Raw genomic sequence first — 21,445 nt, forward strand, 5'->3', positions numbered from 1 at the left:
AGTCAGTGCATCCTCTGTGAGGGACTGCTCTCATGTGGAAAGCTCCTCTCTGAAGAGCCTGGTTCAGGGCTTATTTGTTTTCTTTTGTTCATTCTGCATGCTCACACACTCACAGAGTGTGAGGTTTTGTAAATATTGATGCTTCTTACCAGGGGAATGTGAGGTGCTCTTTGGAAGTGCACTTCTTCCACTTATTGTCTGCTGGCCTTGGATACAGGAGACAGACCCCTGAATTTTTTCCACTTTGTTCTAATTCTTGGGTTCAAATGCTCTTGAACCGCTTCCTTTACTCTCCCCACTCCCGCTCTGTTGATTGGCCTTGTTTATTTTCAAACCTAGAAAAGTTTCCTCTCTTTCCCCTCTGAAGTGCAACAAACAGAAGGGGGTGGGGGGAGAGAAAAGCCCTCACCATTTGTGGCAGGCAGCAGCCTGGAAATCTCCAGCTGTCTGTCAAGAGAGGGCCAGGGGAACGTGTGACACCGCAGGGCCCCCGCACCTTGCAGCCTCCCTCCCTCCTTCCCTCCCGGGGATAAACAACATCCTCCCCTGCCCTGCCACTTCTCTGCTCACACAGACAGGCCCTGTTGAGAGGCAGGTGGGGCAAGCTGGGCTTGACTAATAGTGGAAAATCCAAGAGCATCGGAAAGATAAACAGCCCGAGTCAGATAGTATAAAAGTCCTTTTTTCTAGCACACGCCAGGTAAGCCTCCAATGACAGGAACTGTAAAAACAAGCTGAGGTTCCCCTGCAGATGGAATAAATTAGGCCTCAGATGAACAGGGGAAGGGATGGCTTGTGCGTTGGGTCTTCCCAAATGTTAATCCCTTCCTTCCCCAGGCCTCCATCCAACCCCAACCCCACACTGTAGGTGAGTCCCTGTGTGTTCATTTTGCTCAACTGGACACTGTAGGGCTTCATCCATGGGCAACAACCCCAAAGGAACATTGTGCCTGATGTCCTGCTGGATGGACTCCTGTTGGGAGCCCTATCTCCAGGATGCCCATGGTGTGGAACCAGCATCTCCACTGACCAGCTAAAGTTTTCATCCACTCTTTAAATCTAGGTGTCCCTCTCTGTGTCATTATCTAGGAGGCTGGTCATCATTTTTGCCCAAAACTGAATGTGCAACCTTTCTTCTATAGACAAGGTTGGAATAGAAGTGATTATACAGTTCATAAAATGTAGCCAAGGATGCTGTCTGGTCTGGGGGTTATTCTGAAGGTGTGTGGTGGGAGGTGCTTTTATTTAAGATGGTGTCTGAAAATACACCTTTAGCTGCTTCCATCTTCAAGAATCAAAGGTATGATGGGCAGTGAAAGAAAGCAATTCTTGGCAGCACCAAAGAAATCCCTAAATTAATTCCTAGAATGCCTCCCCCCTACCCAAGAGCAAAAGTGGACCTGTGCCTTTGCCTTTCCCTGCCACGTTCCCCCACCATGAGTGAAATATTGGGCATGACATTTTAGGAGAACCTCAAATATTATTTTAATCTCAAATGCTCTGTTATTGCAAGTGTCAAGTCCAACACTTCTTGTAAATACCTGGAGGACAGCCAGGTCCTGAGAACACAAGAGGTGTTAGGAACTGAACTTCATTGGTTAAGTACTGGAGAGCCACAGGAGCCAGCACACTGACTTTCTGTACACTGATTTCTTTGTCTTAACCTGTTGCTTTTTTTTTTTATTTCTTCCCTCCAGAGTGTTGTCTGCACAGCAGGACTCAAGTGGTACCCTCACCCTTCCCTGATTCATTGTGTTAAAGGCTGTGAGGTGAGTTTGGCTTTAGCTCAGGTGGTCCATGGTGACCTCTCCTAAATCTTACAGAAACAATCACTGCAGGCTGTAAATTCTGGTTTTCAAGTGGGGCAAGTAGGATTTTGCCCTGACCACCCTATCACACAGGCTGGTTGCCTGCATTGGTTCTGACACTCGGTAGGGAAATTGGTGGTTTTCCCAGAGATGATGGTTGGTGAATCTCACAGGAGTTAGATGATCAAACAGCTCAAAAACATTGGTTGACCAAAAGAATTTCCCAGAATCTGGGAGTTTCTGGGAAGTTGCAAAAGCCTTCTCTTGTTTTTCCTTGATCTTGACTTATTTGAGGGACAATTCTTTCCAAGGCCAGCTAAGCTTTGGGCATTGGTGTGGGCAGAGAAAGTTTAGGAAAGCCAGAGATGATACCACTGGGTGGACAGCACAGCGGGACATGGAGCAAATCACACCTCCCTCCACTGGCCACCTCTGTCTAAACCAGAAAAGAAATAATCAGAAAAATGCAGTTACAATTCAGCTGTGATAGACTTTGAGAGTCTTGCAAGTTACTTGAGAAAAAAGTCATTATTTTGAAGGATGTTGCTTCTGCCAGCAGCAATTTTTGAAATGTCTGAGAAGACTGAAGATGCTTCTGATGGTTAAACAGGGCTGGAGCACCTCAGTCTGTGACATGGCACTGATGTGGTTTCCATCATGCCAGCCCTTGAGTATCTCACCCATAGCAAGAAGACAAACCCTGTGGCACCTCTGGAAGGTTGGGAAGCTCCATGCCCATTTTGGAAATGAGCTGGCTCAGGGCAGAGGCAGAGCTGTGTCTTCCCTCCACGTGCCCTGACTTTCTGCCACGCTGACCAGGCTCTCAGCACCTTCGTAACCCAAGCACTCTGAAGTTATTTGCCCAAACTGTCAGAACATGGGACTGAATTCCTGAATATGACACAAAGCTCCAGACCACACTGCTGTGGGATGTGATTTTTCTTGAAGTGAAAGACAGGTTTCCTTCGCATACAAATGTCGGGCCCAGGAGGGTAATAACTCTCCAACAATGTAATAGTTTCTGTCTAGCTGTTCCCTAAATGAAAAGCATTCTGCTGTCAGTGCTCTGAATGTCATAAGCTGTCTCACGCATCGCATTCATGCAGGCTGGCTGGGTGCCCCCATTCTCCAAAGAGAGCTGAAATAACATCCAGCCACCATTAAAAAATGCCATTCAGGTGCTGATGCACCACTGGGTGTCCATCCTCCTGCTGTTTAAGGATAGTTGTTACTGAGACAAACTTTGCAATGATGTAATAATTTACCAGAAGCCATTATTACTGACATGCTTCTCCTCAGCATTTTCTTCCTTTCCATCACTGCTAATTGCCAGAGCCCTCTGCATCAACAGGAACTTTCTTCTTTTCAACATTCATTCAGCAGTGTCACTGCATCCTAATCCATCATCTGGGAAGGCTTTGCCTAGACAATTGATAATGGCCTCTAGCATCATTTTCAGAACAGGATTCACGGATGGGCCAGAGCTTGGCATTAAGATTTCAGAAGAAATGCCATCTTCACCAAGCCTTTTTTTTTTTTTCCCATGACTATGGAAACAGAGACTAATAAGCCAATAATGCTGGGCCATTAAGCTGATAGAACCCCTAATGTATGAGCAGCCTTAGCATTAGGGAGGCTTCCCCGAACAGGAGGCTGTAAGTGGGGCATTATTTGGCTCTTGGTGATCGCAGTGGGAAGCCCTGCAGCTGCTGCAATGTGATTTTTTGTCGCTCCCTAGTGGCAGGAACAGAGGCTTATGAGTCAGCCTCGTACTTGTCTGCACCTAACTTTGGGTGTTTCAGTAGCAAACGAGTCCCTCTGGACTTCATGTATCGTCCTCCAAAAATATCTGAGCACTACAACTTGCATGAAGAGCAACAGAGACCTCACCCGCCAGGGTCTCCCAAGCAAGGATTTTGGTCCCAAATCAGAATAGATGCTTTTTGTCCCATTCTTCTCCTCCTCCAAAGGACTGGCTTGTCTACTCTGTGCCAGAGCAAATTCTTCCACGAGTTTCTTTATGGATTTTCCAGCATTCATAGGTGTAGGGTACAGGCATAGGGATGGAAATTTAAAGTCAAGATTTCCCATCAAGCAGGCACAGCCAGGCAACGCAAGAGAAACATGGAGAAGCCTGCAGAATTTCCTGTGAGGTTGAGCAAAGTTCACAGTTTTAAATATGACCAGCTTGGCCTCAAAATATCTGTTCATGTATTTATAAATCATTCCCTTTTAACTCTTGGAATATTAATTAAATTGGAAGGGGGCTTTCAAGTCAAAGCCTTTGCCTGTATAAATAAATCAATATCTGTGGAAATCAGTGGAGTTAAGACAGTTTAGAGAGACAGGAGCCTCACGCTGGAACTCTGATTTCCTTGTCAAAATTTGCAGTATCTGCACGTAATTAAACAAGTGACACTAAGGGAGTCTGTCCCCTCCTGGTAGTCCTGCTGTGGTCTGATATTCCCATCATTGCCTGGGTTTCCTCTACCTGATGGAAAAATTTAAATTTGCAGCACATCAGCAGTAAAAGTGTGCATTTGCCCCGCTCCATTGAGTTCATTCAAATTCTGATGAGTGTGGCCATGGTGAGCTCTGGGGAGAGCACGGTGAGCTCTCATGGCTGCTTCTTCAGGTATCCATCATCTGGGACACTCTGGGCCTGCAACTGATGCAAAATCCTCCCAGGAAACCTCCCCAAGACATCCTGCCTGCTCTGCAATGATGTCTTCTTGCAGGAGAGTCCCTGGTGTGTTTTTCTCAGTGCAAAATAAGTGAATTTTTCAATGAGCGGATAAAATGGGAATGACCTCATGAGCCCGTGTGTGGAGAGTTACAGAGATATGACTGTGCTCTCTGCTGATCATCCATTTTTCTGAGCTTTCATTGCTGCCTGGGATTCTCACATGTGGTATGGACCTTTTTTACTGTTAGACACAGCTTAGACTTCCAAGGAAGACTTCTGTACTTGCCGACCAAAAGGGCTCCAATGTTCAATGAAAGAATTCAGGCCTTTCCTTCAGAATCGTGGTTATTATTCAGGCCCTGTGCAGCACATGGACTGGTGATCACATTGCCCAGCCTAATGAGCACATTTTCTTTTTCAAGGTGATTTATGAATTTCCCTTAATAGCTCTCCACAATGTCCCTCTGAATAATTGCCATTATCCCAGCTCTGAGCTGTGGAGTGGAGGAAGATCACATGCCATGGCCAGGGTCCCACGCAGCCACTGTTGTTCAGAGAGAACATGGTCCCTGTGCTGAGCTCAGACCCTTCCATTCCTCCTGGTGATTTGTTTTGTGCCCTCGTTGCTGACACGTGTTGCGGAGTCAGGAGAACTCTGGTGAAAAGCTCAGCTATTAAAAGCAAGCCCATTTTGCTGCAATACATAACCTTCTTCTTATCCCACACAGTTTAGGGAGGTTAGCTTAAAATTATCAAAGGTGCCACAATTTTAGATGCCTGGATGCTGTCTGTAGGCCTAGTCAAATTAATATTCCTGAAGCATGCTCTTATGTGGGATGTGAAGAGGCAACAAGGGCTCATTTCCCTTCCATCTACTGTCCTTTTTTTCCTGTCTGTTTAGAAGGGAAAGGGGAATAATTATCTCTTGCTTTTCAGGGCAGCTGGTGTGTTACAAACTATATGACTCCTTCAAATTTTTGTGGTTTTCTTCTGAAATACTGTTACAGGTTTCAGGATTATAGAATCATAGAATAGTTTGGGTTGGAAGGGGCCTTGAGGTCATCCACTTTCAAATCCCTGCCATGGGCAGGAACACCTTCCACTGTCCCAGGGTGCTCCAAGCACCAGTGTCCAAGCTGGCCTTGGACACTTCCAGGGAGCCAGGGGCAGCCACAGCTTCTCTGTGCCAGGGTCTCACTGCCCTCACAGGGAAGGATTTCTTCTGGACATCTAACCTAAATTTCCATTCTTTCAATGTGAGGCCATTTCCCCTGGTTCTGCCCCACAGTTCCTGATGAACAGTGTCTGTACATAGTCCCCATAGCCCCTGCAGGCACTGTAAGGTGCTGTGAGGTCTCCACACAACCCTCTCTTCTCCAGCCACGACTTTCTCACTCTGTGTCCATAAGGAACGAGCTAATTTTATCCATATTCTCACTCTCAGCCTTTTCCTGCTTTTTCCTTTTTCAGCCTTTCATGGGGGACAACTACTGTGACTCCATCAACAACAGAGCCTTCTGCAACTATGATGGTGGGGACTGCTGTGCCTCAACAGTCAAGACCAAAAAGGTAGGGATGCCCCTTCCTCTTCCCATGGGAATTCCTTGCTGAGTGCTGCTTTGTGCCTGGAAAAATTATTTTTGCTCAAAAAAGGAAGGTCCAAGGTCTTCAGCCCAAGCATCAGCTCACCATAGGCACTGAGTTCTTGCTGGTTCATTTATCATCCATCCTCAAGGCTCCAAAGGGAAACTAAAATGTAGAAGTCATTAGGAAAATGGGAGAGAGTAAAAAGAAAGCATCATTGTGGATCTATTCTTTGATCCATATGTACCCACATGTGCCTGGCTTGCTGCTGACTGTCCCATCCAAGAGTGGGACAGAGAAGAATGTGGAGCAGGGCAGCAGGGCTGGGTGGAGATGTCAAATATTTTTTTGCACAGAGACCACATAGACCAGAGCCTTGCATAAAGAGAAATCTAGTGACAGAGATCTATAAAATCATTACTTAAGGTAGGAATGATGCTTAGGAAAGTAAAATCCACTGTTTTTTATCACTCAGGAATGAGGGGGTGAAGTGGTAATTTCCTTGAAGCAGGATCCAAACAGACGAAAGAACATCCTTATTGGCACAGTATGTGTTTGAGTAATAGGATGAGCTGCCACAGAGCATTATTAAGAACAAAAATATATTCGAAGTCAAAAAAAGAACAGGCCCATTGGTGGAGCTTTGCTCCTTCAGTGGCTATTAGACACTGTGATCTGGATGCAGCTTCTGGCTGAGCAATATTTGAACCCTTGGCTGTTTGAGCCTAGGGAAGAGTCCTCCACACACACCCCACCTTTTTCTGCTTCTTTAACACAAATTTCTGAGCACTGTTAGAGACAGTGACTGGGGTGATAGAGCTTGTGGCTTGGAGCAGTACAACATTTTATAGGTTTCTAACCAGCAGGGATTTGGAACTAGGTTCCTCTCAAAAAAATAACGCAAATTTTAGACTCTGCCAGGTGAATATTTTACCTTATCTTCCAGATTTGTGTATAGAACAGAATGAAAAATCCAGCTGCATTGAGTATCTGATACATATTAATAAATAACAAAACCTGAGGGTGCTTGGGCTCAGCATATGACACCATCCATGTCACCCAGCTGAGGAAGGAGGTCCTCTCTCCAGCTTTGGCTGGAGACTTCTTTTCCTTGGTTCAGCATTGTGGGCTGTCTGGGGGGACCAAAGAGGAAGGGGAAGGGAGATGGGCATGCCCTGGCAAGTGGAAGGAGTTAATTTCTCCTCTGAGGAAAATGCAGGGGAAGAGGTCGTTTCCCTAGCTGTGCTCTTTTTGGACAAATATTCCCCTCTATTGTGGTGTTCCTTTTGAAAAAATTCCTGGGAGCCACATGCAGGGAAGCCCAGGCAGGGCAGCTCCTCAGTTCCCCACGGGTGGAGTAGGGCATGGAGACCCCAAAAGGGGCTCCCTGGTGAAACAACCTCTGAAGAGATGAGCAGGATGACAGGCAGTGGCTCATCAGTCCTCTCCAAGAAGAGATTGCTATCTCTGGCTGATTTTCCACCTCCTTGGGAGGAGCAGCCCCGCAGCAGCACAGCTTGCTCGCTGACCTCCCACCAGCCGGGAGGGCAGAGCTGGAAGTGCCCGGTAGCTCAGCATGGTGCAGGTCTTCTCCTCCCAAAACAGCCTGCCTGGGAAACTTTATCTCACTGCCTGCAGGCTGGAGAGCAGGCGACGAAAAACCCCAAACAGTGTCAGAAGAACAAAAGCGAGGTGCCTGGGAGGGGACCGACCCAAACCAGCCTCATCAAGACAGGAGCTGAGGGCACAACTGAAACAAGGGGGATGTGAGAGCTGAGATGAGGGGGGGGTGAGGAGGGACAGGATTAAAGTTTGGGAGCAGAATTTATTGCTGGGCAGGGAGTTGAGACAAAGTGGGATCTGCACAGAGTTGTGAACACTTAACCAGACAGGCGACTCACGCTCAAAATATCTGCTGCTTCCCTGCCACCCAGAAACCAAGTGGCCTCCCAAGGAGGGGAAGCACTTTGTAGCCCAGTGGGTTGCTGTTCTCTGTGCTAAAAGTGCTTGATGCAGAGGGCAAATGGTCAGAGACAGGCAGCTGGTCAAACGTCTGATGGATTTTCTCCATGGAGGGGGAGGTTTTGTAGCTTTTTGGAGATAAGTCTGCTTTCACAGACTTCCCTGGGAGCTGGATCGTTGTGACTGGGGAATTAGACTTGCCCTAGCTGGCAGTTTATAATCCCCCATCCTCAAGATCACACAGGTGGAGGGCTGAGCCATGGAGCCCATCACATGCATTCAGCATCCAAAGTCTCCCAGAACTCCAACAACGTCCCAGGAGCCGAATGAGACGCCTGGGAGAAGGGAGGAAAACCACCTTCTCCTTCCACACTAAAAGCAAGATGCTAAGTCCCAGTTTATTACATTTATAGGGTAAAAGGGGGAATAATAACCCAGCCAGGGGGGCTGTGGGGTCAGAGTCAAGGAGGCAGCAGGAGAACCTCGCTCCTGCAAAGCGGCTGCCGACACCTGCAGCAGCAGCCGTGGGGCCGTGGGGCTTGGCTCTCCCAGTTATTTTCCCATCTGAGGCCTTTGACTGAGACCAGATTTCAGGCCAGGCTGTTCAAATACAGCCCTCCCTTTGAAGAGGTTTATGAGTGGAGCATTACAGGAGATATTCCAAAGGGAAAAACAATGAAAGGTGAGAGAAAAAGGAGCTGAATAAAAATACTCCGCATACCAAATCCTTCCAGCACAGTTTGCCACCTACTTAAAAAGGCACAGTTTTAAAATACACATTGGGTGTAAAAGCCAAAAACCTGGAGGAGACATAGGGAGGGGCGAGTCCAGCTCTGTTAATTCCAATACCAGATGAGGATGTATTTTCATACGGTTGTAGAGAGAGTGAGACACATGAAAGAGACTGCTTTGCTCCTTTTCTTTCAGGGTTACATACTATGTGGCAGATGTGTCAGTCTTTTAAAGCCCCTGCAAGTTTGCCCATAAATGTCCAACATTTATGCAACACCTGTTTTTCTCCCAAAATGTCACAGGACATTTTAAAAGCTTTAGATTTATCATCTTTTCCCCACAGCAGCCATTGCTGAGGTGACACATGGTTCACATTTAAGAGAACATAGCAACTCCACACATTATTTTGGGAAAGGGCTGAAGATTAACATTGCACCATGTGAAGATTCAGGAGTTAACAGTCGAGTAAGAGCTGGCTTCAGATCTTTAGTGTCCGCAAACTGTCAAGACTTAAGTTTCACTGCAGTCCCACTGCCCTCCCAAACACACTTTGGGCTGCACACAGTGCTGTGAACAGGCTGCCTGAAAGCAAAATACTTCAAGCCAAGTTCACTTTAAAACCAAGCCCTCTTACTTAATGTGAGACTTTGCACGCTCCTGTTTTGTTGCCCTGAAAATGCACAAGGGACTTCCATGCTTATCCCATGTTTTCCCTTTGCATTTGAGCATTAGCAGGGAATGACCTTGTGGATTCCGTCAGCGAGTGGGGAATGGAGCAGTGTGACTTATCTGACCGAGCACCAACTAATCAGCACTGCTGCTTAGATAGGAAATAATGAGTATTTGCCCTGCACTGCTCACAATCAGGCTGGAGAGCTTAAAAGAAATCATTAACGGCCTCTTTTGAATGCTGCAAGTGGCAACGAATAAATTCAGTCATAATCTGGGCATAAATTCGAGGCAAGTGCAGTCAGAAAGCAGGAGAAAAAAAGAGACATTCATCAGCTTAATTATTTGTTGTGCGCTAATTGATGAGCGTCGCCCTGCAGTGGGCGAGAAGCCAGGGCTGGCACGGGGACGAGTGCCACCCAAGGAAGCAGGGACACGGGCAGGCAGTCTGGGAGCAGGGGGCTGATGGCAGATCTGTTGCTGGGGCAGGGGACAGGGCCCTGCTGCTCACAGCTTGCCCTGTTTGTGACCCAGGAGCAGCTCTGAGAGACGGGAAGGCCATTGCTGGCCAACCTCCAAGGGAGAGAAAGCTTCTGTTGTGTATCTGGAGGGGATAAAGTCTTCCGTGAAGGACAAAGCAAAATCCCATCTCCTTTTAATCTTCCTCCCCTCCTGACCCAGCACAGGTTGCCAGCTCCCTTCTGCCTGGCTGCTCTAGGAAGCTGCTTCTTGCTTTGTATCCTGCTGCAGATAAAAGAAGACACTATTTTCTAAAACATTACCTACGTGACACTGCCAGAGTGAGGGAAATAAATAACCTGGGCATAACTGGCTGTCTCTGGGCTCTTGGCCACCGGTGAGGAGCTTGTGGGGTGCGTAGCCTTGCTGGGAGAGGCTCTGGCTGTTTCCTCTGATTCATTTCAGGAAATCTTCTCTCCAGTAACTGTCTCCTCCACTTCTTTTCTTCCCCTTCCCTTTTATAAGTTTTCCCTAGACAAGACTGTCTAGAAAGGCCTCGCAGAAATCAGAAATTCTTTCTTTAGGCTCTGCTTACGTACTTTGTTCCAGACTGGGATGGCAGATTTGCCTGGTTGAAGGTCCTGCAGTCTGATCCCTGTAGATTTAAATACATTACATTTGCTGTTTTAAAATTCCCTCTACTTCAACCATTTGTAAGGATGAACTTTCATCTGTCTTTCCTCTCTGCCTTTCCTTTTTGTCGCACAAGGGATAAACCTACAGCTCCCATGAGGAAAACCTGCCTCGCTCAATTATCACTCAGGTTTTCCTTCAACTGCTTTGCCCCATAGCCCTTGGTAAAAAAAGAGAAAAATTGTCCTGTCCCTTCAGCCTCTTGACATTTCTGTCCAACACCTTGGAGAGGAAAACCAGCAAGTGCCCTGGCGGAAAACAAATGAGGACTTGTGGTAGATAGAGGGCTGTGTGGGATTCATCCAAAGCTTTGCTTATCTAAAAGATAGGCCAGTTATCAAAACCTCTTCAGAGACTTTATGGCTGAGAATTCAAGGCCTAAAGAAAGGAGCTTTGAACTGAGGGGCTGCTGCAGGCTCCAGCAGGGATTTCCAAAGGCTGTCCCTGTCTCCCTGGGAAGGGAGGGGAATGAGTCTGCACTCCTACCCCTAAGCCAACAGAAATAACCACTTCTTGGTATTTTGGAGAAATAAGCACCTTCTCCCAGCTCTCTGACTGCAACACAGACCTGTCTTAGGCAATCTCAGATCATTCTCCATTGCCACAACATGTTTCTGAGGCAGTTTGGTGCCATTAGAAGCTTAAGTGGCCACCCCAGCTGAGGAAATCCTGTTTATCCAGAAGAACTGATGCTCCTGCCATGATACTGCTCCTAACTACTGGCCTGTCCCCAGCTGGGTGTGTTTGTAGCTCTATAATTAGCCAGGGAGATAGAATGAATGGTGGGTGAGTAGGGAGGAAGGCAGGATACAATTCTGAGTGTTGCTTCATGCTTCTGGAAGCGGCTGAGCGCTCCAAGCACGCGGGTTCTCCCCAAAGCGCGGGTGAACTCACTTCCCCACCAGCCCTCAGTCACAGGCTCAGTGGCTGTAGCTGTTTGCCATGTGAGAGGAGCGTTTCCAGTCAGGGTTGGTTGGGATGGGAGCTTATTTTGGGGCTCAGAGCTTGGTTTCATAATCCTTCAGGGAGGCTTTCCAGGCGTCAATAAATTAAAAGCAGTGATGGTAGCAGCACATGTTGCCTATCCTGAGAGAACTGTTCTTGGCTTCAAGGGACGTGGGGCTTCCCACAACATACGGCGTTCCCAGGGGATGTGCTGGTGGAGGGTGTTTGCTTTGCTATCCGACCTCACTTCATTAGCAAGTGTTACAAAAAACAGCGAACAAACCTTCCCTGCTCCACCGCCAGCTATTTGGCCTCTGGGTGGTCTGGCTCCTATTAAATCTTTGGTGATTATTTAGACTAATTACATTCATGTTTGCACAATCAGTAGCACGAGAGTAGGAAGCACAGCTGATTGCTGAGCGACTGAGCTCCATGTGGTTTGGCAAGCGGGGCTCCCTCGCTCTGCTCCACGGGCAGGCGGGGATGGATGCGGGATCCATGCGGGCTGGGCTTCCCCGGGAATCCCTGCTGGCTTTGGGCCATCCTGCTCCCACTGCTTCTGGTGAGGCAGCTCCCAGTTTGCACACGATGGAGAGAGCAGAGCATCTGTTGGGTTCAGCTGAGCTACGACTCGATGCACCACGGCTGCTGGTTTCACCGGGGGAAAGCTCAGTTTGTGGTGGGGTAGTTAACGAAAATTCGGAAGTGTTAACGAAAGTAAGAAGTAGTTAACGAAAATTTTAGAAGTGCATGTGCTGCATGGAGAGGAGGTTTCCTGCCAGCTTTGTCTTCCCAGGCCCTCTGGAGCAGTGCCCTAGGTGTGAACCCACATACCAGTGCTCAGAGCTAAAAGGGGGCTCGCTCTTGCTCCGTTATCTCAAACTGGTGACTTCAATGCTGAAAAACACTGGGAAGACCCTTCCAAGATGCATTTTTATCCCACAAGGGCCTTGTCAGGGAACAGAATAGTTGCTGGCGTTTGAGCTGGGAGGCTCTGGGGAGGCACAGGGCTGTGACACTCAGCACAGGCTGCCACACTTATCTCCCAGGCCACACTGCCCGCCAAGGCTCTGCCTGCAGCAGGGCCTCCTCAGCCCCAGTGAGCCTGTCTGGGAGATTTCGCAAACACTTCAGGGCTGAAATCTAACAACAGCCTGTTTCCCAACACTTTGCAGCCCTCCTCCCCTGCTTCCCCCTCCCTGGGCCCAATCCTGCCTGCCCTGGTGCTGCTGTGAGCCAACCCCAGGCTCGGGCAGAAGGCACAGCCAGGTCAGCCTGATACCAGACTCTGCGAGGGACAAGCTTGCAGCCTTTGCAGAGCTGTTTTCCATCCCTCCCTCTACCTGTCTGGGATTTCTGCTGTCAACATTCCCACCAGTTCCCTACAGACTGGCCTTTCTCAGCAGGGATCAGCCTTGGGATGTCACCAGCCTCTTCAGATAGGTGCATGTAGCGAGGAGTTATGACCTCTCACTCATTCCATGACCTGCATCCCAGTTCTGCATGGCTCTGTCGCATTGTGGCCCTTGTTCCCACAGTTGGGAGTGCAGCATCCAGCACAAATCCAGCCCTGTTTCTAGAGGCAGCTTGAGTTTATCCAAAGTCTCTTCACTCAGTGTGGGAGAGGATGCTCAGGGCTCCCATGCCTTGCTGGAGAAGGAAGTCTGAGGTCATGCACTGTGCAACAATGGTGGTGAGTTGGTCGAGGTGTTTTGGATGCCCCATGAGTTACACCTGGGTGTCTGTGCCAGCCTCCTGCCCAACCTGTGAGCCCACACCTGCTGCCCTTGCTCCTCCAGGTTCAGAGCAGGATGTGTCATGTCCTGCACACTCCAGGTGACAGGAGTGATGGATTGTGTCTCTTTTCTCTTGATGATGGATAGTCTGTGGTCCAGTGTGCTTGTGGTGTGACTCACATTCCCCGGAGCATTGTTGATCCAGTGCCATGACTGTTCTGGATCATCTCCAAGAGCTGTGTGTGTAGGTGTGTGGAGCTGTGTTCTTCACTTATGTCTTTTTCAATCTACTTTAGCTGGTCTGAGAATACAGTATTTTGCATTACTTTATCAAATGTCCAAGACAGGCCCTAAGTTTAATTTTAGCTTTTTCTTCCTACCCTCCTAGACATTTTCTGGGTTTTCTACATGGGGAGATGGTCATAGGTGAAATGCAGGGCTTGGTGTTTTGAAGGAAGAGGAGCTGACTCCTTACTCCTGGCTCTACAATGGGTCTATCTGGAAATTTCAATGCAGGTCGTGTATTCTGGTAATGAGTTGGGCTTTCACAGACCTATTTAAAAAGAAAAGAGGTAGTTAATCTTGGAGTATGTATATCTGGGCTCCACACCTAAATGGGCTATCATTCAGTGAAAGGATCAGCATTTATTATTTCTAGCACATCCAGCAGCTCTATTTCATGGCTGTGTACTCCAGAGGCTGTCACTGTGTGAGCCCAAGGCAACAGACAGTTCTTCTTTTAAGGGTTTTCACAGTTTCCCTGAGCTGGGTACTTCAGACAGTCCCAGCAGATTCTGTGTGTGCATTAAATTCCCTAAATACCGATGGAAATCAGGTCCTTGGGGAACTCAAATGTGTATTTGTTGTAAATGTTGTTCAAAGTGGAAAACCCTATATGACTGCTAAGTTTTTGGAGAATTTTGTCATGTCTAATGTGACTGTGACTGTGCTTATTACCCATAGAAATCTCTGCCTTTTCACATAATAGAAAACTGATCTCTGGAGCTCACTGCCATAAGACAAAACAATTCATCTATCTGGACAATAGGACTGTAAAAATCAAATTGCATAAAAAGCCTCCATAAGGGACATAAAGTGAATAAGACTGATCTGATCAGGAAGAAACCCTTCTCCATCAGGCTACCCACTGCTGGGAACTGCTGCTGAGCCACAAAGCTGTCTGCTCTGGGGGCCACAGCTCTGCCTCAGAGAAAGCTTCTGCTCTTCTAGCCATGACCACTATTGGGAGACAATAAACAGCCAGACATTTCTTCTCTGGTTGCTCCATCTCCCCAGGAATTGGCTGTAATGCAGCAACAATCCACACTCGTACGTGCACCTTTTCAGGTCGCTCCAGGGCTGAGCACATCCTGTGAGAAAGCAAAGAGGAAAACAAGGGATTCACGAGGAGAAATGGGAGGAGAGAAATGAAGGAGGTAGAGCACTTCAGGCAACATCAAACTCATGCCAGTTTGGGTGTCTGAAGCTGCTGTTTCAGCAGAAAGTAGGTGAGGGGAATGTGAGCTGGTGGTTTGGAGACAGAGCCATGCAGGGCTTTCTCTCCTGGCTCTGATGTTCCTGCAGGTGAAATGGGAGCATGTTTGGGATCTCTGTGTCTGCAGCACATCCTGCTTAAGCCTGGACAGCAGCAGAGACAAAGTGCAGTGGGCTGTCACCACTAATTTCAGACACTTTACTGGAATGCCTGAATTGGGTGTGTGGCTGACCTGTGTTCAGTGCAGAGTGTGGATCCATCTTCCCTGTCTCTCCTCTGAATGAAGGGGCTACTTAATCTCCTTTGTCAGGTTGTTACAGGCAAACACAGGGAATCCAGGCCAGGGAGAGGAAAAAGCTTGATCAAGACAAATGAAAGAATCAGGTTCCTAGGTCTTGCCTCCAACTAGTAGCTTCATTGTACATCAGGGAGGATTTTTTTAAGTCAAAATCATTGCCAAATCCAGATTGAACTGAATGATTCAGGATAAAAAAAATGAAAACAGAGGAAAACTCCAGGCGTACTTAAATGTTTTGTTTGAGCATTTTCTAAGTGAAACAAGTTTTTGTTTCAAGACATAACTTTTGCTGTGAAATAGTCTTTTTTATTTGTTTGTCTTGAAGGGAAAGGTCAAACCTGAAATGTAGCAGATAATCTAAACCAAAATGTTTCCTTCTACACTGAACAGAAAAAACTAAATTTTTATTTTGCATGTATCTTTTCTTTTTCCTTTCCAGTATTTTAACTCAGTCATAAAACAATCCCTCCTCAGCCTCCTCCCCAAACCCCATTGTTTACAGACTTCTCTGTTTTCCTATCTAAGAATATTCATAACACTGTGATATGAGACAGTCCTGCTTGGGCTGGCTTCTGTTGGATCAAGTGACCCTTAAGCTCCTATTGTTTTCTGCAGTTTATAAACTTATTCAGTTGCCAGTTATTTGGATTCATTAGCTTCTAACTTTTTGGACTCTTTCTTCTCTTTGCATTCTCCACATTTGTGCAATTGTAGATTCAGATTATTCACTGGTTATTTAGTTCATAAGTCACCAAGGCCATGGCTTGATGAAGAGTCATCACCCTATTCCACTCCACCTGGAGGGTCAGGTCTGCTGTGAATGGAATCAAAAGCAAGGGGAGGAGGCTCTCTAAGCCCTGATTTGGTGATGAACGTTGGCTATTTAGTGTCTCTGTCAGCATGTCCCTGCCTTAGGCTACCCAGTTGTGAAATTAAGCTCCACACCCCTCCTTCCCAAATTGTGTGTGTCAGGAGAAAGGCATCCTGGAGAGGCACAGGCAGGGACTCGTGAGGAAGGTCTAGCTGGAGATGACAGCACAACGCTGGGTCCACATTCCTAGATGGGCTGTGGGTGATGCATAGGGAACAGGCAGACTCAGGCATTGTAGCCTGGAGAAAAGTGTTTGTGAAAGGGAGAGTGAACGTGTGGCAGCAGAGCCAGGGGGAGCAGACAGAGCCTGTGCAGCCCTCGCTGGGAACACTGGAACAGGTTGTGGCACTGCCTTGGAAGGAGTGTAAAGGAGGGGAATGAGGTCATCTGTTCAGTCTGTGCAGATGGGAGAAATTCTTGGGAATTCACTTCAGGGCAAGTGAGACACTTGTCCCACTGCCTTTTCTGCAGGTAAATACTGTGATGCAAGAGGCCCAAATCAGCTTTCCCTGGGTAAGCATTGCAGGCTATTGTTTCAGCTCCTTCCCACGCTTCTCCAGAGGGGTCACAGAGAGATGACAGATGGTGAATGCAGCAGTCTCCCACTGCATTCCTCTGCTGTGCCTCAGTGCCTGTGAGCTGCATCTCCTGACCTCAGACACGAGAGGTGCTCCGAGAAGTCTCTGCTGGACTCCAGCTGCACTGATCTGTGAGACAGTGCTTGGTTCTGCTCCTGAGGAACTGAACCCAAGAACATTCATAGTTAAGTGCACAAATGGACTTAAATAAAGCAGCAGCACCCAAACCATAGGCCCTTAGGAACCTCCGTGCAGCACCAGCTCAGCACTAACAGAAATCACTGTAAAAAATAACATAGCGAAGATTGCAGCTGATCTCTGAAGATTTCACCCCAGAGATCTTTCTTGTTCTCCAGGTTGCTGTAGGTGTGTTCCTTCCTTCATGCCTTTGTGTTTTTGGCTTCTTCCCCAGGTGACACCGTTTCCTATGTCCTGTGACCTACAAGGAGAGTGTGCTTGCAGGGACCCCAATGCCCAAGAGCACAACCAGAAAGACCTGCGTGGCTTCAGTCTTGGGTAAAGCCAAGTGACATGGAAAGGAGGACCACACTGCTCAAGGCAGGCTAGGAGAGACACCACATCCCTTTTGGTATCGTTTTTAACATTTAGCTGCTCAACTGGATGGCATTTCTGCACCAGGGACCCTTAGAATTCAACCAGTCTGCCTTTAATTTTTGTCCAAGGAGAACTCAAAGTAGGGGTTTATGTATTAATTATATCTTAAATAGTGATCATGAAAAAAAAACAACCAAGAATCAAGTCAAGATGACTTTCATGTATCAAAACAGCATGTTATGCCCACCTAATTTGAACAGTTCATATCTAGATTCAAGGCGAGAAACAAACTATTTATGTACACATATTTATAGAAATAAGTAGAGAAAGAGAGAGAGAAAGAGTGAGAGATTATGATCAACCCAAAAAACACTTTCCCCTCCCCAGCACTCACAACTCAGACCGTTGGTGGAAGAGGCTGAGCTCTTGGAGGACTCAGCCCAAGCTGAGCCTTTTCTGATGCTGAATGCCAAGGTATGGCATGCTCGGGGCACTGTGGCTGGGGTGGGATCTCCACAGGGCTGGGCCTCTTGGCAAGGGACTTGCCAGGCACCCAGCCAGCTCGAGATGTGGGATGCATCTGCTCCTCACAGGAACGCTGCTTCCAGCCAGGCAGCTCAGCAGACTGCAGTGGCCTTTCTGTACAGCTCCTCCTTCTCCCCCTGCCCTCAAAGAGCCAACAAAAAGCCCCCCTTGTAGCCTGCAGGGCTTCTGGGGTGTTTCTGTGTGGAGCTGGGCAGGTGGTCCCGTGGTGGAGTGATGGAGTGGGGAGTCTAAGGGCTGGGATTGAGGACCATGGATGATTGCTTCTGAGGAGCACAGAGAGGGGAACTCGCACCCGCACTTGTCATTTGAGCATGTCTGCTGCTGCTACTCCTGCTGCTATGTCCCATACAAATAGTTTCCTTACTGTGTCAGGACAGGGTGAAAAACAACCCCATGCAACCAAACAGTCTGCCTTAAAGCTTACCTACAACCTGCCTTTCAAACCCTCTGGTCTCTTCCTCAGCACTGGGGCAAGAAAACAGGACACCAGCCAGCCAAAGGAATCTGCTTTCTGGTCTCCATCCTGCCAAGTGGCTCTCCAGCCTCCTCCACCCCACTCTTAGGGTGAGCTGATTCTGACAACTGCTTCCTGCTCCTGTTGTCTTGGGAGAGGGGAAGAGGAGGAGGAGACACCTGCCATGAGGAAAGGCCCTTAGGAGACAGTATTAGAATTTTGGCTATATTTGTCAGTATTAAGCTGCCAGGCCAGTGGTTCGGACCCTTGGGATAGACCAGGAGCCTAGCTGTAATCTTCCAGAAAGAAGGGCATTAGCTGCAGCAGACCTCACACTTCCCTGTCATCCTCCTGCTTCAGCCCACAGGGCAACATGTGCCAGACCCTCAGTGATTCCCTTCCTTACAGGGTTCCTTACACTGAGTCACTGAGATACCCAGGGCATCCAATGCTGCTGCTGCTGCAGCCCATCCCAGGGAAATCCCAGAGGTCTTTCCAGTGTGGCTTGGGCATGTGCTCCAAGCTCCTGCTAAGAAGAACACACATCCAAAAGAGCATCCCTCCCAGTGTTAAGTTTGTTTGTTCCTTGGAACTGTCATGACTTGCACAATCTACTGGGTAAAGAGAAAAAGATTTTTTTCTAACTCCTGCTTTAGGCACAGGAGCAAGGCAGAAAGGTAAGGGCAGGGGTCATTTAGCTCATGTAAAAAGGTAGATGTAAAAATGATTTGGAGAACTAGAAATGGAAAAATTATAGAATAATAAGTGCAGGGAGCCAGGTTCTTGTTACCCACTGTTGGGGTTGTTTATATTGGAATGAACCAGAGAAGAGTCTCAAGAACAGAAGTAGAGGCCTGGAGAGGGGATTGTCACTAAGAGGGTGAGGAGATCTCTGTTGTGAAGCTCCAGCTATTCCTAGAGAAGGCCTGGCTGTGGGAGCTGTGTGGATGGCTCTGCCCCTCTGTGCAGGAGTGTCCTGGAAAGGGAGCTGCAGTGGGATCAGGGTTCCTGCCATGGAGTCAGACTGAACATCCCCCAGCATAGAGAGCAGCAGCATAAGCTTCCACTTTTGCCCTTCACCTTCTAACTGATATGGGAAGTAAATAACTGTGCAAAGGTTGCTGCTTCCTTCTGGTCCCTTGCCCTCCCCTGTTTTGTTGGCAGTTTGTTCATGTGCCACCAGCCTGTCAGAAGAGCTCACAACCTCAAAAGCCTGTCAGACTGACAACACTTCATGTCCTCAATGCCTGAGGCATCTTGGCATGATTTCCCCTCTCCATCCCACCTGGGTTTCATCCCAGCAGGGATCCTCAGTTCAGCTCCTGAGTGCATGCTGAAAATGCCCTTCCCAGTGCAGAGCTCAGCATGGAGGAGATTTCCCATCTGTTTTTTCCACTTGAACAATGCCCAGGAGAAACAGGTCTGTACAGACATTATTGCCACTTGCTGCTGTGGGCTCACAGGAGCTCAAGGGCAGCTGAGCCCCTCTGGCCAGCCAGGACCAGTCCCTGCTTGCTGAGCTGGAGACCTCAGCTCAAGGGAGAGAGGCTTCTCACCAGCACAGCCTCACTCCTCAGCTTCCCTCCTGCAGTCCTAGGGTGCCCCAACTCCCTTTCCCACCAGCAGGCTTTCCATGCTGCTATTTGATTTTTAACTTCTATGTTGGCACTGTCCATCTCCTTCAGTAGGGCTGATGGGATCAGGAGTGGAAAAAAAGTTCTTCTCTGAGTGATGTTTAATCCAATGGTTTGTTGGTTTGTTGGGTTTTTTTTTCCCATTGGGGCAAATCCCCTCTGCATTTTCAGGTGCTGCACCAAGCACCCAGAGAGATGCCAAGAGGGGAGCTGTGGGGAATGGACACATGCTCAGGTCTTGTCCCCTGTGCTTCCAACCTTGGGCAAGGCCAGCTGGATCCTCACATCATCTACCACTGTATGGGCCTCAAATGCCCATGGAGTCCTAGGAAAGACCCTCCCTGACTGTGGTGGCCAGTGGGGGGAAGGTGAGAGGGACATCAACCCCCACCTCCATCCACTGAGCCAGCAGCATAGGACAACACCAAACCAGAAGCTTGGGGGAAGAGAAGAGGGTGCTGATGCTGGTGAAATTTAGCTGCTCATAAAATCCAGTTCACATTAGTGCCAAGATCTTCTCTGTCATAGTGAGCCAGGGCTGCACCTTATGTGGGGCCACCAGGCTGTGGGGGATATCCATGGCCAGCAGGAGGGAAAGCTGGAGCAGAAAGCGGTGAATGGTGCACGGTGGGGTGGGAAACTCCAATCAGCTGCTACCCCTCTCCCTCCCCACCATCTTGCAGACAGGGCTGAGCTGGTGTCCTCCTGCTTTTCTTGCATCTTCCGCTGTCACCCCTAGGCTGAGAAAGGAGGATGGCACCAGAGGATTCTTGGAATCGGGTTCCAGCTACCTCCCTTCTAGTTTCAGTTTCACTTGGTTGTAACTGTCGGTTTGTTTTAGGTTTTACCTGTGTCTAAGAGAAAAAAAAAAAAAAGAAGAAAAAAAGGGAAAAAAAAAAAAGACAGAGAGAAAAAAAGAAAGCCCCATAGCCAACAAAAGATTTTGCTACAAGTGATTCAAGTGGGGCGAAAAAAATAATGTGTGAGGCTTTACAGAGAGGAATAGGAGAGAAAAAAAGAAAACAACAAAACCCATAAAAAATGGAGAAAAGAAAAAAGAAAAGAAAACCCACATAATCCAAATCCAAGAAGAGCAAAGCCTATTTTTGTGTGTTTGAAAGGAAAACACCGATTCTGCCAGCTGAGTAGAGAGCTAGATACTAAGTGTAGATTTCCCTAGAAGTACCGTGAGGTTTTATAACATTGTCTGGTTTTGTTTTCCTCGTGTGTTGTGATAAGTCCAGGAACTAAGGCTAAGGGGTTATCCCCTGGTATATTGTTGTTTGTGGGGGGAGGGAGGGGGTGGAGTTTGTTATTTTTTTTTTCCAGATTATTTTTTTAAGTGTGTATTTGTGCTTATTTTTACGTTATCCAACTGTACATACGCATTTAATCAGTATTTCACTGTGCTCTAATTACTGCACTCAGAAGCACTGCACAGTCTGAATCCCGGAGAGCTGAGAGAGACTGGGAGTGAAGGGGGAAGGAGAAAGCTGCTACCTGAGCAGACAGGTGATTCCCATTTTGGGGAAGCGGGGTGCTGACCCCCTCTTCCCACACTCCAGCCCGTTTTGCCCATTCGAGGCTGAGCTAAAGCACAGGAAGGGATGGGGTGAAATCAGTCAAGGCTGGGATGCCCAGAGGGGTTTCAGAGGTGGAAGTCTGGCCTTTGAACTATTTTGGATGCCATGGAAACTCCCAGCCTTTCAGCAGCATCTTGCCCAATCCCTGGAGGCCCCA

The 21,445-nt window shown here is 48.0% G+C and overlaps 1 protein-coding gene across 1 annotated transcript in view; it reads left to right on the top strand.

The window, feature by feature from the left end:
• Nucleotides 1-20,567, top strand: part of PAPPA (pappalysin 1) — a 178,720-nt gene extending 158,153 nt beyond the window's left edge. The window contains exons 20-22 of the mRNA XM_054646502.2: nucleotides 1,698-1,769; nucleotides 5,965-6,063; nucleotides 16,929-20,567. Of these exons, the coding sequence (XP_054502477.2) occupies nucleotides 1,698-1,769; nucleotides 5,965-6,063; nucleotides 16,929-17,036 (279 nt within the window). The 3' untranslated portion in view covers nucleotides 17,037-20,567. The remainder of the gene's footprint in view (nucleotides 1-1,697; nucleotides 1,770-5,964; nucleotides 6,064-16,928) is intronic.
• The last annotated feature ends 878 nt before the right edge of the window (nucleotides 20,568-21,445 follow it).

Source organism: Agelaius phoeniceus, chromosome 21, assembly GCF_051311805.1.
Source record: "Agelaius phoeniceus isolate bAgePho1 chromosome 21, bAgePho1.hap1, whole genome shotgun sequence".
NCBI lineage: Eukaryota > Metazoa > Chordata > Aves > Passeriformes > Icteridae > Agelaius > Agelaius phoeniceus.